At 52.1% G+C, this 14,787-nt stretch overlaps 4 protein-coding genes across 4 annotated transcripts; 2 read left to right on the top strand and 2 right to left on the bottom strand.

Annotated features, from left to right (window-relative positions):
- Window positions 1–1,644: 1,644 nt before the first annotated feature.
- On the bottom strand, window positions 1,645–2,217 carry PG997_011176 (uncharacterized protein; the record flags this gene model as incomplete). The annotated part of the gene is made up of 3 exons (XM_066815491.1): window positions 1,645–1,749; window positions 1,810–2,133; window positions 2,200–2,217. The coding sequence occupies 3 exons, from the start codon at window positions 2,215–2,217 to the stop codon at window positions 1,645–1,647; spliced, it is 447 nt and encodes a 148-aa protein (XP_066664781.1).
- Window positions 2,218–2,560: 343 nt separating this feature from the next.
- On the top strand, window positions 2,561–3,693 carry PG997_011175 (Rix1 complex component; the record flags this gene model as incomplete). Its single annotated transcript, XM_066815490.1, has 2 exons — window positions 2,561–2,681; window positions 2,762–3,693. The coding sequence occupies 2 exons, from the start codon at window positions 2,561–2,563 to the stop codon at window positions 3,691–3,693; spliced, it is 1,053 nt and encodes a 350-aa protein (XP_066664780.1).
- A 2,178-nt stretch (window positions 3,694–5,871) lies between these two features.
- PG997_011174 (DEAD/DEAH box helicase) lies at window positions 5,872–7,928 on the top strand (the record flags this gene model as incomplete). Its single annotated transcript, XM_066815489.1, has 6 exons — window positions 5,872–6,003; window positions 6,045–6,229; window positions 6,279–6,472; window positions 6,523–6,960; window positions 7,012–7,506; window positions 7,558–7,928. 6 exons carry the CDS (start codon window positions 5,872–5,874, stop codon window positions 7,926–7,928), a joined length of 1,815 nt encoding a protein of 604 aa, XP_066664779.1.
- Window positions 7,929–11,590: 3,662 nt separating this feature from the next.
- Window positions 11,591–13,675, bottom strand: PG997_011173 (uncharacterized protein; the record flags this gene model as incomplete). Its single annotated transcript, XM_066815488.1, has 2 exons — window positions 11,591–13,227; window positions 13,291–13,675. The coding sequence occupies 2 exons, from the start codon at window positions 13,673–13,675 to the stop codon at window positions 11,591–11,593; spliced, it is 2,022 nt and encodes a 673-aa protein (XP_066664778.1).
- Between the last annotated feature and the right edge of the window lie 1,112 nt (window positions 13,676–14,787).

The raw sequence follows: 14,787 nt of genomic DNA, 5'->3' as shown, positions 1-14,787 counted from the left end.
ATACTCCATGATCGGATCGACCAGAGAGAGATCAAATATGCCAATATCGCCCCGCCAGTAGTTGTAGTAGTATTGGCACGCAGGTAGTTTCCGAGGCTGAAGGCAGAGACGGTCTCGTCGGCAACTTTCCGATGCTGTCCCAAGCGCGCCAGCTTCAACCCTTGAGAGCTATCGTTCAATTGATGGCGGTTTCAGCAAGTATGCATAGGCCACCAAAGAACCGGTTTTTGTCGTCTACTGCATGTCCTTCCATTGCCAGAGTGGTTGGTGGGCTGCTCCTGTAAGGTCAACGTGCAATCGGGTCGGGATCATCTTGGCCACTTCTCTGCAATGCAACCTGGAACAGTTCACGTTGTCGACCCTGTTTTCGGCACTCGCTCGTGTCTCTGCTTCTAGACCCTGACTGGTGACTTGTCACACATGCCTTAGACGCACGGCGATTACTACTACCTTGCTACCGCTTACCGCCAGCCATTCCGTCGATGATAGCGATCCGGAACAGACAGCTCCAGATTATTGTACTAGCACCTTCCATAGGTCATGATTCACCGCTGCGATTGCCGGTAGGATCGTCCTCAGCATAACAGAACAGCGAATCCCTCTTTGAGAGAGTGTGTACAAATGGTCAGCCCTGTTGATGCATTCGGCAATCTCTGTTTCATGTGTTTACCGGCGGATAGGCTGAAATCCCGCTCCCCCTGTAATCTCGTGTTGCAGCAGTTTCTTAACGAACTGCTAGAAGGTTCATGTGGATTGGCTCCATCTAAACGGCGGAGGCTTGACGCTTTATTTTGCTATGCGCCGCCCCGGGGCGACCTACAACTAGATCCGGCAACTAATAAGGGTTGGTCTAGTCTCGTAGTTGTAGAAAGCTTACTGAACAGTAGGTTGCCGTCCGCTTTCCCCTGATTCGATTCCATACCCTCGTACGGAGTCGTACCGTCTATTTCGGCTGCCTGAGAAAGAGGAATGATTCAATTTCAAGGGGCCAAACTTTACCCCGTCCCAACGACTAACGCACCCAACTCTAATTGCCAAGTGCCATATCTCTTACCCAAGAGGCACTTAGCCGAGAGACCGAGCAAGCACCGGCAGTTTGGGGCGTCAACCCTCTCCTGTCTTGTCTCCGTTGTGCCTGCGCCCTCGCATATCTTGAGCTGAGAGGCTCTGGCCAAGCAAGGGTCCTTTGAGTTGAGGTTATTTGGGAAACGCATCGTGCTGCTGTTTGACACAAAGTCGGTGCGAGGCGGCTGCCTAGCCGCATATGCTCTATCCTTCGTCAACATATAGCCCGTCACTCGTAATTTGGGGGCGCAGGATCGCATGCTGCTTTCTATAGCTTCTGGTGAAACACAACGATTTGGCAATGACTGATTTGCATACCGCCGAAGAATCGATTTCGATTGCGAGCCGCACTCCCCCGTCCTCTCATATGTATCCGGCGCATCATTTTCGGGGTATCAATCTATCAAGTAAACTCCTAACGCCAAGAAAGCCACCAATCTGTCGCAACCTCCTGAAGGTCGCCGACTGCAAGAGATATTTAGCCTACTCTGGTGGCATACTCGAGGTCTGCATTTATGGCCATGTAGCAAACCGTTTCCCGGAGTGGCCTCGTATTTGCACCACCTGGGGATGGTATGCTCATGCCGGTGGCGTATCGTGAATCACGACCAGTATGTACTTTAATTCGGGGACTATGACGAGCTCCTGCTTTTTCGTACGCAGTCGTAGCAGTTTCAGCTCATCCTAGTGAAGCGGTCAGCTCTCGTTGTCGCAATATGTCAGATAGTCGGCAAACCCCCTTACCTCTGTATCCATCTCTTGCACCAAACTTCCAGCAGTGCTCAAGAACCCCCAAACCATGCTTCCGAGCTCCTGAGCCGCTTGTGTTTCATTGTCTGCGCCGCCCGAGGTAACTTCGGCAGAGAAGGAGCCGCCAGTAGGAGTTGGTAAGGAAGTCGCCGAGTCGGTGGTGCTGGTCGCGGAACGGGCTGGCCTGATGGCAGCAATCTGGCCATTGGTCTTTATGACAGCGCCGGATGTACGGTCGAGCATGATCCAGGCTTTCACGCCCGGCTTCTTCGATAGCCGATGGAGAGCATCGGCCATTGTATCGTTGGCGATGGCTGGCTTAATAGGACTTAGCATCAGTTACGCGCATTCTGGAAAGACAGGCGCTGCATGACAGGAACGTACAAGAGTTTTATCTGCCATATTGATTGGCTGTACGAAGGCTATCTCGCGCAGGACTCGCTGGCCGATCAAACGTGAATCGAAGTCTTCAATTCTCGCAAATGCGTGTGTCGAATAGTTCCTAGGTGATTCCTATCTAACTGATTAGGAGTATCGCGGGGCTCCCGCATGTAATCAATCAAACATATGGAGCAAGCTCCAGCCACATGGCCAGCTGTTGCTCCACACTGCACATGCGCTGCGAAACTGCCGCGACTGACCGCTAAAAAGTTACTGGCGGATCGGCGAAACTGCCCAGGTATGGTATTACGACATTGCGCTGCGTCTCTCATTGGAAGTGTGTCTTCCAAATGCCTGGGCCAAGATGGGATCCAGCAACAGGAAGAAGGCGGAGAAGAAGAAGGACTTCGCGAAGCCCAAGTTGAAGGTCGGCAAAGCCAAGGCAAAGCCTGACAATTTCACGGATACCAGCTTCAAATCCAAAGGTATCTTCTATCCTCATCCTACTTGCTGTAGCCTCGGCGAATAAGTCCCAACGATCAATATGCTAATGCTCGCACCCCAGCTATCGTTATCAACAAGCAACTGACTGAAGATGCCCCTGATGCCAACGACCGTTTCAAGCATTTCTTCTCCCTTGCGGGTTCAAGATCCGACACACAACGGCGAGATGCCTTGGCATATCTGACGAGCCAGCTGTCAACCACGCCTCCGACCAATCCCGTTGGCACGCACACGCTGCTCAACAAAATACTTCCGCTGATGACAGACATCTCCAAGTCCGTCCGGGCTCAGCTGTTGAAGCTATTGAAAGCTTTGCCAGCCGACGAAGTTGCGCCTCATGTCGAAAAGGTCATCCTATACATTCGTGGTGCCATGACACATATCACCCAAGACATCAAGGACGATGGACTGAATTACATGGAATGGCTTCTCGACGTTGCAGGAGACAGTGTCGTATCCGGGGCCGGGTGCTGGGTGAAACCGCTGAAGGATCTCACTTCGGTCCTGGGGTGGACTGTGAGGAGTGCCATCCCGACTCCGGGCAAAGGGGGTTGGACCTCTGCACCCAGAACTACGTTCGGAGCCAAGAAACACGGTCAGGCATTCCCGCGGCAGATGCTCGTGCTCTCTAAATTCTTCGAGTACGGGTTCAAGGCCGAGTCGCCACGGCCCTGGGTCTCGGAAGACTGGCTTGGAAACTTCTGTCGTCTTCCTACCAACCCCGACCCCTATGGTTATCTGGGCTTGTTCAAGCCGCCCCGAGACGAGGATGGAGAGATCTACCGGAATCGCGAGGATCGGCAGGATGTATACCAAAGGCGCTTTGGCGAAGCCATTGCGACTGGCGTCGATGCTGCGAAGAAGGAGGGCGGCCTGGCTGGACGAGCTGCCGCGACCCTCGACAAAGTCTTGAGGGAGGGCATGGGTAACTACGAGATCACTTCACGAACTGATGATGATGATGAACGGTTATGGGCTGGGTATATCATGTAGAATAACTGCCATACACCCACACAAGAACGAATAAAGTAAAGTCACGTAAAACTCCCAGCATGAGATCTATTGAATGGACATTATGGCATCTGCGGTATTTCACTTGCAATTGCTTACCACATACTTGGGAGGATAGTTATCAAGGTCTGCTCCTCATGCACCCTGTGTCTCCTTTCTTCCTGGTCCATCCTAAAAGTATTCGAAAGAAGCAGCAGCATTGGCCCGTGACTACTAACAACACCGAGATATGTTCTAGACACCCCAGGGTCCAGGGAAAAGAGTGTTCACTGTTTGAAAGCATGGAGTTCCGCTTGGAGTTGCACATTCACAGTCATTGATGCGTATCCAGCATGCGTTCTTTGATGTGATGGGCCTTCTGCTGCATCAAAGGGCCTCAGGTGGTCCTCAAAAATATAAAGAATCTGGCTCCAGTGAACGTGACAGACATGAATTTCGTAGATGCCCGTAACTGGAGATTACAGTACATGGCATCACCTGCAGATGTGCAAAGAAACGCGATGCTACATGTGTAAATATTGAAAACTGGAAGATGTAAACAACCATATGCCCGTCCAGAGTCGATCTCTGGAACGCTATCCGTATAACAACTGGAAAGGGGCGGCAGGTGCGCCAGATAGCGTTTGGTCCCAACTGACCCATCGTGCCTTCTCCCTGAAGGATATAAACACACAGATACATCCCACCTTCCTGGCCTAACACCCATCACCACCCTTTCCTCACTTATACCCGCCTCTTCTCTCCTCCACCATCCCGGCGCCGAAGTCATCGACGACGCCCTGCCTTCCGGGATTTTCTCTCCCCCGCTACGCGTTCGCACATAAACTCCTAAGCATTCAATTCCGCCAGAGGAAGCCCCAGGCATCAAGCGGTTGATTCCAGGGAATCCCGGCTGGTCCCAGGTCTTTTCCCAAACCCTACAAAAGGACCTCCCACTTCTCTGCCTTCCCTTCTTTCCTTCCTCTCCTCTTCACCTTTTCCCGCACAGTCAGGTAAGAGGTTTCTCGAGCACAGAAAATCTTGCAGATCGCACCTCAACCTTGGAAAGGTCAAGCAAAGCAAGCAAAGCAAGCAAAGCAAGCAAAGCAAGCAAAGCAAGCAAAGGTAAGCCAGCATTTCCCTTACATCCATCTCTTTTTTTCCCTTCTTCCATCACCTTCCCTGCCATCACACACATCACTGGACATCGCCTGGTGAAGTGCGGCGAGGCTTCAACCATCCTTTGAAGGTAAGTAAACACTTATCTCCGTCCAAGATAAGCACAACACCTCACTTCACTTCACAATACCGCATCCAAGGTGAACAGACGTCACTCCACTTCAGGTCAACACACATCAATCTTCTCGTGCAACAGAGGCTTGGGGGTTGTCCTCTCGTGGCCTGTCGTCCTGGTCATCCAAGTCTTGGGTGCTACTTCCTCTCCCAAATCATTTGGCGCCTTTCCATCATACCAGATATTCCACTCGCGTATTGTGTTGTTTGCCTTGCCCACAACATCAAGTACCAAGTTCTTTTCTGGGTTCTGCCTCTTGTCATCAAGAAACCCACTCACCTCTTGGCCACCTTCAGCCAACACGTGCTTTCTCCAAGGTAATCACTTCATCACTGTGGATGTGTCGGGACCAACATAACCATCTGTTGTCACCCCCTCCCATATGGACTGTTCCTTCCTCCTTGATGCTGCCTCACCTCTCAAGCCTGCCTCCACGCAACCTTGTTCCATTATTTTATTGTCTGTTCAAGTTGGCTGACATATTCAACCAGCTCATCTTAGTTGGCCCTTAGGTATTCGTCAACTGCTGGTCACCACCCAACAGTACCTCGTCTACACACCTCACGTAAGTTCAATCATGGGATGCCTTCCTCTCATCCCTCGATTTTTTTCTTTCTCCCTTTCTTCATGGCAATTGCTTAATGCGACCTCATCCTCCTTCTGATCCTGTCAGCCCGAGGCTACAATACCTGTTACTACTACATCTATCTTCAAACGTCTTCCCACTTGTTTGGGTCAAACCATTGAAGATACAGCAGACGCATCTTATATGGATCATCCCCAGCCTGTCTGAACCAGTATCCTGCCATATACGCTCTACTCTTTCATTGGTACTGACTCTTTTTTCCTCGACAGGTCTTGTACCAACTCAGACAACGCTCGTCAAGATGTCCTTCAACGGCGATTCGTCCAACAATGGCTGGGGTGCCAATGAGCCTGTCAATGATGCCCCTGCCGGTGACGCTTGGGGCACTGGCGATATGCAGGCTGCTCTTGATGAGCCAGAGGAGGCCAAGGCTGTCCCCCTCCCTTCCCCTACGAGCGTCGCGACGCTCCCAAGCATGAGTGGGAGAAGCCCACTCAGTACAACTACAGCGATGACAACACTGGAGAGTGGGATGGCAATGCCCCAGTCTACCTGTTCGACGGTGATGAGGGTGATGTTGGACCTGAGTACCCTGAGCTGGAGGTCGCCATCTTTGGCAAGCCTGAAGACCGCTCCAAGCCCGGTGAGCAGTTCGACAAGTAAGTAGTGACTGCCTCGCCCAACCGGCCTCTTGCTAACCAGTATTAGGATTGCTCAAATTGAGGTCCTGCAAGAGGGCATGGCTCGTATCGTCCCTATCAAGACCTTTGAGACTGCTGGCCTGCACCCCGTCATGTACAAGAACGTTCAGCTGTGCGGCTACAAGACTCCCACACCCATCCAACGTTATTGCATTCCTGCAATCAAGATGGGTCATGATGTCATTGCCATTGCCCAGACCGGTAAGTAGTCACCTGGACGCTGTCTTGTTTGTCGTCTAATACATTCTCAGGTTCCGGCAAAACCGCTGCTTATCTACTGCCTATTCTCAACCACCTGATGGGCAAGGCTAAGAAGCTGGCCGCTCCTCGCCCCAGCCCTTCGGACATTGAGTTTGGCTGTGGACCTGTTCGAGCTGAGCCTCTGGTCGTCGTGGTTGTTCCCACTCGTGAGCTTGCAGTTCAGATCTTCAATGAGGCCCGCAAGTTCTGCTACAGAACCATGCTCCGCCCTTGTGTCGTTTACGGCGGTGGTCCCATGCGCGATCAAATCTATCAGCTGGGAAAGGGATGTGATATTCTCATTGCATCCCCAGGACGTCTGATTGATCTCATGGATCGCCCCCATGTCTTGACCCTGCGCCGCGTCAAGTACATGGTCATTGATGAGGCTGATGAGATGCTTCACGCGGACTGGGAGGATGAGTTCAACAAGATTCTGAGCGGTGGTGGTAAGCAACCCTCGCATCCGATTGGAATTTGTTTCATCTACTGACACCAAGCCAGAACAAGAGGAGGGCAACATCAAGTACATGCTCTTCTCTGCCACTTTCCTGCGGCCGTTCGTAAGCTCGCCAAGACTCACCTTGCTGAGTCGCATGTTCGCATCCGTGTCGGCCGAATTGGATCAACCCATCAGAACATCAAGCAAGACATCATCTGGGTTGACCACACCGTGAAGAAGACGGCCATTGTCGATCTTCTCTTCGACCTTCAGCCCGGTCGAACCATCATCTTCGTCAACAACAAGCGCACTGCAGATGAGCTTGACGATTACCTGTTCCACAAGGGTATGCCTGTCACCTCGATGCATGCCGATCGTACTCAGCGTGAGCGTGAGGACTCTATGCGCGCTTTCCGCACTGGAAGAGCCCCCATCCTGGTCACCACCGGTGTTTCTGCCCGTGGTATTGACGTGAAGAACATTCGACATGTGATCAACTACGACCTCCCTAGTGCCGACCATGGCGGCATTACCGAGTACACTCACCGCATTGGTAAGTTGATGAGTTCTTGGCTAATACGTGATCGTGCGCTAACAATATCAGGTCGAACTGGTCGCATTGGCAACGAAGGTGTTGCTTACTCGTTCTACACTGAGCGTGATGAGCCATTGGCCGAACAGCTGACCTTCAATCTGCTTGAACAGAAGCAGGAAATCCCCGATTTCCTGCAGCAGTGGGTTCCTGAGGGCACTGAAGTCGCTAATCTCAAGTTCGATTACGACTCTGATGAGATTGAGGACGAGGCTGTTGGTGGATCTGGTGGTGGTGATGATGGCTCCTGGGGTGCTGCTGGCGACTCCGCTGGAGACAACGCCTGGGGTGGTGGCGGTGACTCCTTTGGAGGTGGCGCCTCGTTTGGAGGTGATGCTTCGTTTGGAGGTGGTGCCTCGAATGAGGGTGCTTCTGCCTGGTAAACAGCATCTCGGCGATTGTTTGCAAATACACCTCGGCGATGCTGCAGATTCTGCACAAACACCACTGTTCTGAAGGTGAACCGGTCTATGCGGTTTTTGAGATGGAATTGGCTTGATCTCAATGTTCCTGGAATCGGGAGCAATCACGAGTCTAAAGTGGTTCATACTTTTCTCCCAGGGATATCATCACGATCATGAATGGTATCGTTGATGCGAGATTCATCACATACTGCTTTCAGATAGCATGAGCATCTTAGATAGATGGAGATATGGCAATTCTCATCTCTGGACTAAAAAAACAACAACAAAAAAACAAAAACTCCCCTAACGTGCTTGCATTTTCACTTTCTCTTTTCTTTTTGGGACTCGACTACTCTCTGAGTAGGATCGCTTCTCATAAGCACCCATGGACACAACATTTATTTTCCGTTTTTGACATGGTTATGTTTAGCAAGAGACGAAGTGTGCAGAACCGTAATGCTAACGTTTCCAATAGACCCTTACCAATCATCACAGTCGTCTTGCCATCCCTATCACCACAGGTAAACACGGCCTCTTTCCAGACATTGTGGTACAGGGCTCAAAACCGAGACGTTTTGATACGCGATCGGACGACACCAGGAAGGGCTGGTCCAACAGTGTGAATTCGCAACATCACAGGTTGGCCCGGCCGGTCCATACCTATCCGGCAGACCGACATCGTTCTTCATCCGCAACCCCTCTGGTTCTCCCGAAAGGCCAGCTTTACTACCTACGAGCAGGATGGTGTGATTACACTACGGATGTTCTATAATACATCACGGACGTCACTGTAGTTACGATGACTGGGCTGACTAACACGACACATAACAGCGTGCGTGACTAGAAGAGGGTATTTTTCCAGAAACAACGGCAGAACACCCACCAAGAAGCTAGCGAAAGTATCGTGGAGAAACTACTCCTTATCCGTCTCGCCGCCGCCACCACCACCGCTACTCCGGGATGTGACTCATTCGGGAGCATCTGTCTGCTTGCCAGAATAACAACCCGTCAGCATCACCAGAGGGGAGTAATACGGACAGAGTGACAGAGATACGGATACGGACATGGATGGGTCTGGCGTATCCGCTTCTGTTGGGCCAGCCATCTAATCTAGTAAGCTGCTCCACGAGCGCGCCTCCTCTAGACCAGTGAGACTTTTGCCAGTCAGGTCAGATGTCCTTCGGAATACAGGGCACGATCTATCTTTCTGTATCTGAGAAACGACGGGAAATCCCCGCAAGGGAGCGATCCGCCATGAATCATCGATTCCCCGGCTCAGTTATCCCGTGTCCTCTCAGAGGGAACCGTTAGAGAGACCAATCATTCCACTACGAGTAGGCAGTGTACGAAGTTGCCAACCGAGCTCCTTTCTGCACTTGGGTTTCAGCGTCATATGAGAGGTCATACCGGGGAAGAAGCGGAAGGGGCAACATGCATGCTGCACTTCTCGCGACATTGTGCTACAAAAAGTTCCACGCGGCCACTTACCTAAGGGGTAAGTAAGTAATCGAAAGCCAGGGCTGGAGCAACACAGCTCCATCTTACCTTGGCCTGCTTGGGAGAGGCGGGAATGAGGGGGAAGCACTCGGAAGCAGGCTTGGACATGTCACAGGGGGCCCAAGGTGTGTATTGGCGTTTGCGGCATTCACGAGCAATGGACTGACTGGTTGATAGATGAATGGTCTCGATTTTACGTGTTTATTTGTAATATATACAACTCCAGGACGTGTGGTCGTTGAATATGTGACCTCTTTCCTGGATGGGAGTGACTGGATGAACTCCGACCAGCCCAGCCAGCGAGCCGCCTTTTCCGCATCGCCCAAGAAGCAAGAGCCGGTTAGCATCCATGCTCTTCTTACAAACCGATGAAGAAATGACCTACCTAATGCGAAACGTGATCTACAACATGTGCCTACCTACCTATTTACCCAATGTAGGGCCACTTACCTAATAGTCCACATTGCCTACAAAGCGTCTATTGCGTAGACAAGGTCTTGGCCCAACCGAGCCCATTGACAAATACACCCGGTCTGCCCGTATCGCCATCCACAAACAAGCGCCAGGCAGGATAGGCAGCGGAGGAAGCTATCGCCACCCGCCCGTAGAGGGGCCACGCGCCACAGAGAGATAGTCAAGAGATGGGGGCACTCGTTGGTCCGGTGACGAGCGACGACACCAAATCCCGTTGTCATGGTTATTATTATTATTGGTATGATCATTGATGGGGGAGGAGGGCACAGTACAGGCGGCCGCCCCGTGGCTCCTCCACATTTAATGAGAAAACATTGAGGATAGATAGACAGACAGCGGTCAAAGTAGTACCGACCGTGAAATCCAACCAAACGTTTCGCGGGCGAGAATTCACGATGGGAACCAACACCACTACTCACTCACTTACACGTTATATGACACTAGGTGGGTAGAATGGGGTGCGTGCCCATGCGTTGCCTAAAATGGCAATTTGCCAATGGCGCGGTAGATGGTAGTGCATAGCCCGTAGCGAACCAAGCATGGACGATAGGCTGCTGCAGGGGTTGTTGTTGGTGCCAAAGAAGGATGGGTGAGGTGGAAGAGAGAAAAAGAGAGAAAAAAACAAGACCCGCGATGACTCACTTGGCCGGAGCTGTGTCACACACAGCAAGGGGGGCCAGAGGGAGGGGGTGACAAGTGACAGCCAGGCTCGCCGGGTCCCAAGGTAGAGAAAACAACGGTTCTCCTTCTTTCCCTTTCGTTTCGTCTTCTCATAGACATCTCCATCTGTTCAGATATGCACTATTCGCAGTCAGCCCAAAACACTCGACCATCAGCCATGTTGAACAATACGAAAGAAAACGTCGAATCATGAAGAATAAAGTAAACCTGTTTTGTTGTTGGCCGGCTGTCATTCGAAGCCTTTTTTGATATTTTAATACTATCTTATCTGCGAGGTTGGGTATTCTCTCTCCAGGCCTGCTCAAGTTTCTTTGTCCTTGCAAGCTTTTCGATCATCGTAATCGCAACACCTTTTCAGGCCAGACAGATACTATGTATGTATGTGCTTTTGCTTTGCTCGATTCGACGGCGTCGTGGACAGGGGAGGCGCGACCGCTTTTCGACGGCCGCTTGCCTGCCACTCCTCGTCGTTTCGCAGCTTTTGACCGTGGCCACTGAATACCAAATGGTAGTAGAACTCCGAGTAATGCTGCGAAGGCTCAAGGCGTCAAAACCGACTGCCTTGTCAGGTTCCTCAGGCTTGCCGCCCGGTCTTTGCCCCAGACCATATCCATCCATTATTCCGAAATGTAAAAAGACTTGTGTGAATATGCTCCAAAACACCGTGACTTCAGTAAAAAGCTCTCTCTTCCGTACTCTCTCTCAATCGTACACGTACAACGGCTACCCCTTCACCAAGCAGTCCCCAATGCCTGACTGATCCTGGAAATGCATGCAAGACAACAAACACACTTTTCTCCCTCTACTTGGCCGCCATCTAATCTCTATTAAACTAGATGTCTTCCAAGTTGGTATCAAAAGTCTCAGCGCCCATCTCGACCCTCCCCTTAACAAAGGAAATATATGGATATTGTCACAAGCGGCTGGCATTGTCATTCGGTGGCGAGAGTGTTCCTCGGGAGAAGGTAAGTGCGGACACACACTCTCTCCTAATTAAGGATGCCGTCCCACATGCCAGGTCCGCCTGCTCCACCAACGGCTGGGTGGAGCGAGGGGATGGAATAGGACGTAGGGACGTCGGAGGCGTAGCAGACTCGCTTTCGACCAGTCGCTTGCGTGTTGTGGATGGGCATCGCATTAACAGACCACTCTCGCGGTTCGCTCGAGTGCTGCTGACTGCACAACAGCTCGCGTACATTCTCCTGGAGAGAATTGTCAATCGACAAGGGCCTGCTCCGCTTGGAACCGACCCGATGGGTACGGTGGTAGTTGTGTAATTCCTGTAGAGCGCGGGCAGCGTCGGCCGCATCGTCCGCTTCGCAACTTGTGCGTGCCAATGGTGTATCTAATGACATGTCCAACAAGTCCTTGCCCATGGGGCCAGTGTAGGACTCGGGCGAGGACGAGAGGCAGTTCTCTTCGTAGTCTTCGGGAACCGAGGCAATGGCCGGCCTCGCGCTGTATCTCTCATTGCACAGCTTCGCGTACCGGCATCGCGCCTGAACATCCAATTTGGTGAACGGCGCGTTGACCAACGACGAAGCTGATGAGATGGAAGATGAGCGTGAAGTACGGGACGAATCCGAAATCATCGACTCTGGCGAAGAAGCAGTAGAGATTGAGTTGGCAAGAGAAGAGCGACGCATGGTGCTGTATCCCTGGGGCGAGGTTCCCATCGCGGCAGGCCACCGGTCCAAAGTCTGCGAAGCGCATACATTCGAGACTTGCGCCATGGCAAAGCCCATAGAGCCCCTTCCGCCAAGAAGACAGGAAGCAGCATTCACGGCAGGAGTGCTGAAACCCGTCATCTGTGGGGTGAGACGCGGGGTAGGCAAAAGTCCAAGAGCTGGGGCATGGTGGCCAGAAGCATACACAGCGGCAGGAGACGGTTCCATGATCATGGGGGTTTGATAGCTCTTGGGGGTCGGCGTAGCCTCGTTGGATTCGCAGCCAAACGCAATGGCGCGTTCGCGCGAAGCCGGGATGGTGGATCCGGGCGACACGGGCGACACTTCCTGACGAGATGCAATGTGCATTGACATCGAAGGCAGGAGCCCTTCGATATTGTCCAATCCAGGGTTCAATCTCAGAATGAGATTCTTCCAGTCTTGGACCTCGCGCTCATGTGCCTGCGGATACAAAGCGCCTGGCGAAGGAGGCTGCGACGGGATGTACTTCAGCACGATCTCGGTCCATCGTTGAAAGACGTCGTCGGTGATGTGGAGCTTCCAGTTGACCGCGAGCAAGAACGCCATCTCGTTCTGGTTGATTTCTTGAGTTGCCAGTCCCGAGATCTTGCTCCAAGCGCGCGCAGAGTAGTTGCGATCTTGCAAGTACTTGGAAGCCAGAATCAAGGCAGCCAGGAACATACGTCGACCGCATTGAAGGACCCTGCTGGAATGGATATCGTCCGGTTGTTCCATAGTGAAGTCATGCTTAGGTACGTGGGGTTTGATTAGTATCAAGTAGTACAAGGCTACCTGTAGAGTAGAATAACTCGTGCGAGATCGGCGAAGGGTTTCTTGGATGAAAGTCCGCAGAGGCAACACAGCCTTGCTTCCCATCTCAGCTCGGTAAACCACTGAGGACAGTGGCCATATGGCCTCCACGATTTGTGTCGATGAATCTAAAGTTGATGTTGAGCGGGAGTCCCAGGGGAACAGGATTGTAGTTTCGAGTCATGGCTTACCAACGAGGTTATCGACAAAGTTGACCTTTCGATCGCTTTGGCGCATGAGGACAGGAGGGCATCCGGGCCTGTTTGAGGTCCGCCTAGGGTTCTGGCGAACCTCCTGGGGGACTTCAATCTTGAGCTGCGGCTGTTGGGCCTGTTTCACCCAAGAAGTGGTGATCTGCGCCTGGCTAATAGACGCCTGCGAGTGGCAGTAAGCGTCGCATGGCTCAGACACACCGGAGGTAGGGGCAGTAATAGAGGTGTCGTCAGAATGTTGAGAAGAGGCATCGGACCATACCGAAGCCGAAGAGGAAGAAGCCGAGGAGGCTAATGAGGAGTTGTAGGGCCCATGGTGGAGGGACTTGATGAAGGCCAGCGAATCATTATCGCTGCACATCATCTTGAAGGTGGTGGAGGGTGACACAAGGGGATCTACCTCCAGCCGCCGTTAACCGCAAAGTCGACCGTAAGTCTAGGATATGTCGTGGATTTCTATCGACAGAAGGATCTCTCAACAGCGCGCAAGGGGCTGTCAAGAAACAAAATCGAAGAAGATTCGGGTATTAGAACGAGGCGTTCGAAACCGAGTATACACGAGCGATCAGACCGGAAGACGAGGCGGAAGAGGCGACTGGAGTAGAATAAAACGTGTTCGCAAGAATCATCGTGTGGTCGTGGTGTTTCGACTACAAGATCATATGTCGAGGTGACGGGGTAGAGGTAGAAGCACAGCTAGAAACGCATCAAGCCTTCTAGCTAGTTGTCTTCTTCCAAAGCCCGCGATATCACCAAATGGGAGCAGATGGAGCCGAGGGTGCGAGGTTCGAGACAGGTAGTACCAGGTTGTATTTGTGTGTGTGCAATGCGGTTGCGATTATTGGTGACGTCGGGATGCAGGCGCGTTGGATTGCACAAATGAGATTATGCAAGGTACAGTAACTGCGACCACTCAAAGTCCACTGGAGGACATATATGCGGCTTAGAGATGGAGTGGAGGGGTGACGAGATCGGAGAACACTTATAGACCCAAGGGCACTCGAGGCAGCGACGAAGGCAAATAACTGAGCGGAGTCGGACTATGAGTCGTCGCGTTAAAGAGAGAGTTGGCTACCTTGGCTTTGTGTAAGCTGAAGGGGGGCAAACCACAGCGTTAGTTATCTAGTGACCAGGTACCATATCGGAGGAGGGACAGGGTTAAGTGGGTGAGTGAGTAAATGAGCGTGAGTGACACGGAATTGCGTGCTGTAAGGTAAGGTAATGGTGTGGATGGTGGTAGTGGTGTATTGAATGATTGCGCGAGGCGAATGTGTGGCAGAGCAGTGTGCAGCCTGGAGTCCGTCGCTTGGGTACTATTATTCGATGACTCTTCTCTGGGCTAGGTGGCGAAGACCTGCTTAGATGGAGCGGCGAGCTGGGCCTAAAGGAGGACTGACTGCCTGCAAGGATGGCGCTTCTGGAGTAGGCAGGCTGGGCTGGAACTTGGGCATGGGCATTGGCTTAGGCAGCTCGGGG

This window comes from Apiospora hydei (genome assembly GCF_038363865.1).
Source record: "Apiospora hydei strain CBS 114990 chromosome Unknown utg000008l_segment0_segment0, whole genome shotgun sequence".
Lineage (NCBI taxonomy): Eukaryota > Fungi > Ascomycota > Sordariomycetes > Amphisphaeriales > Apiosporaceae > Apiospora > Apiospora hydei.
The sequence above is the reverse complement of the archived record's forward strand: the minus strand, read 5'-3'. Positions and strand labels throughout refer to the sequence as shown.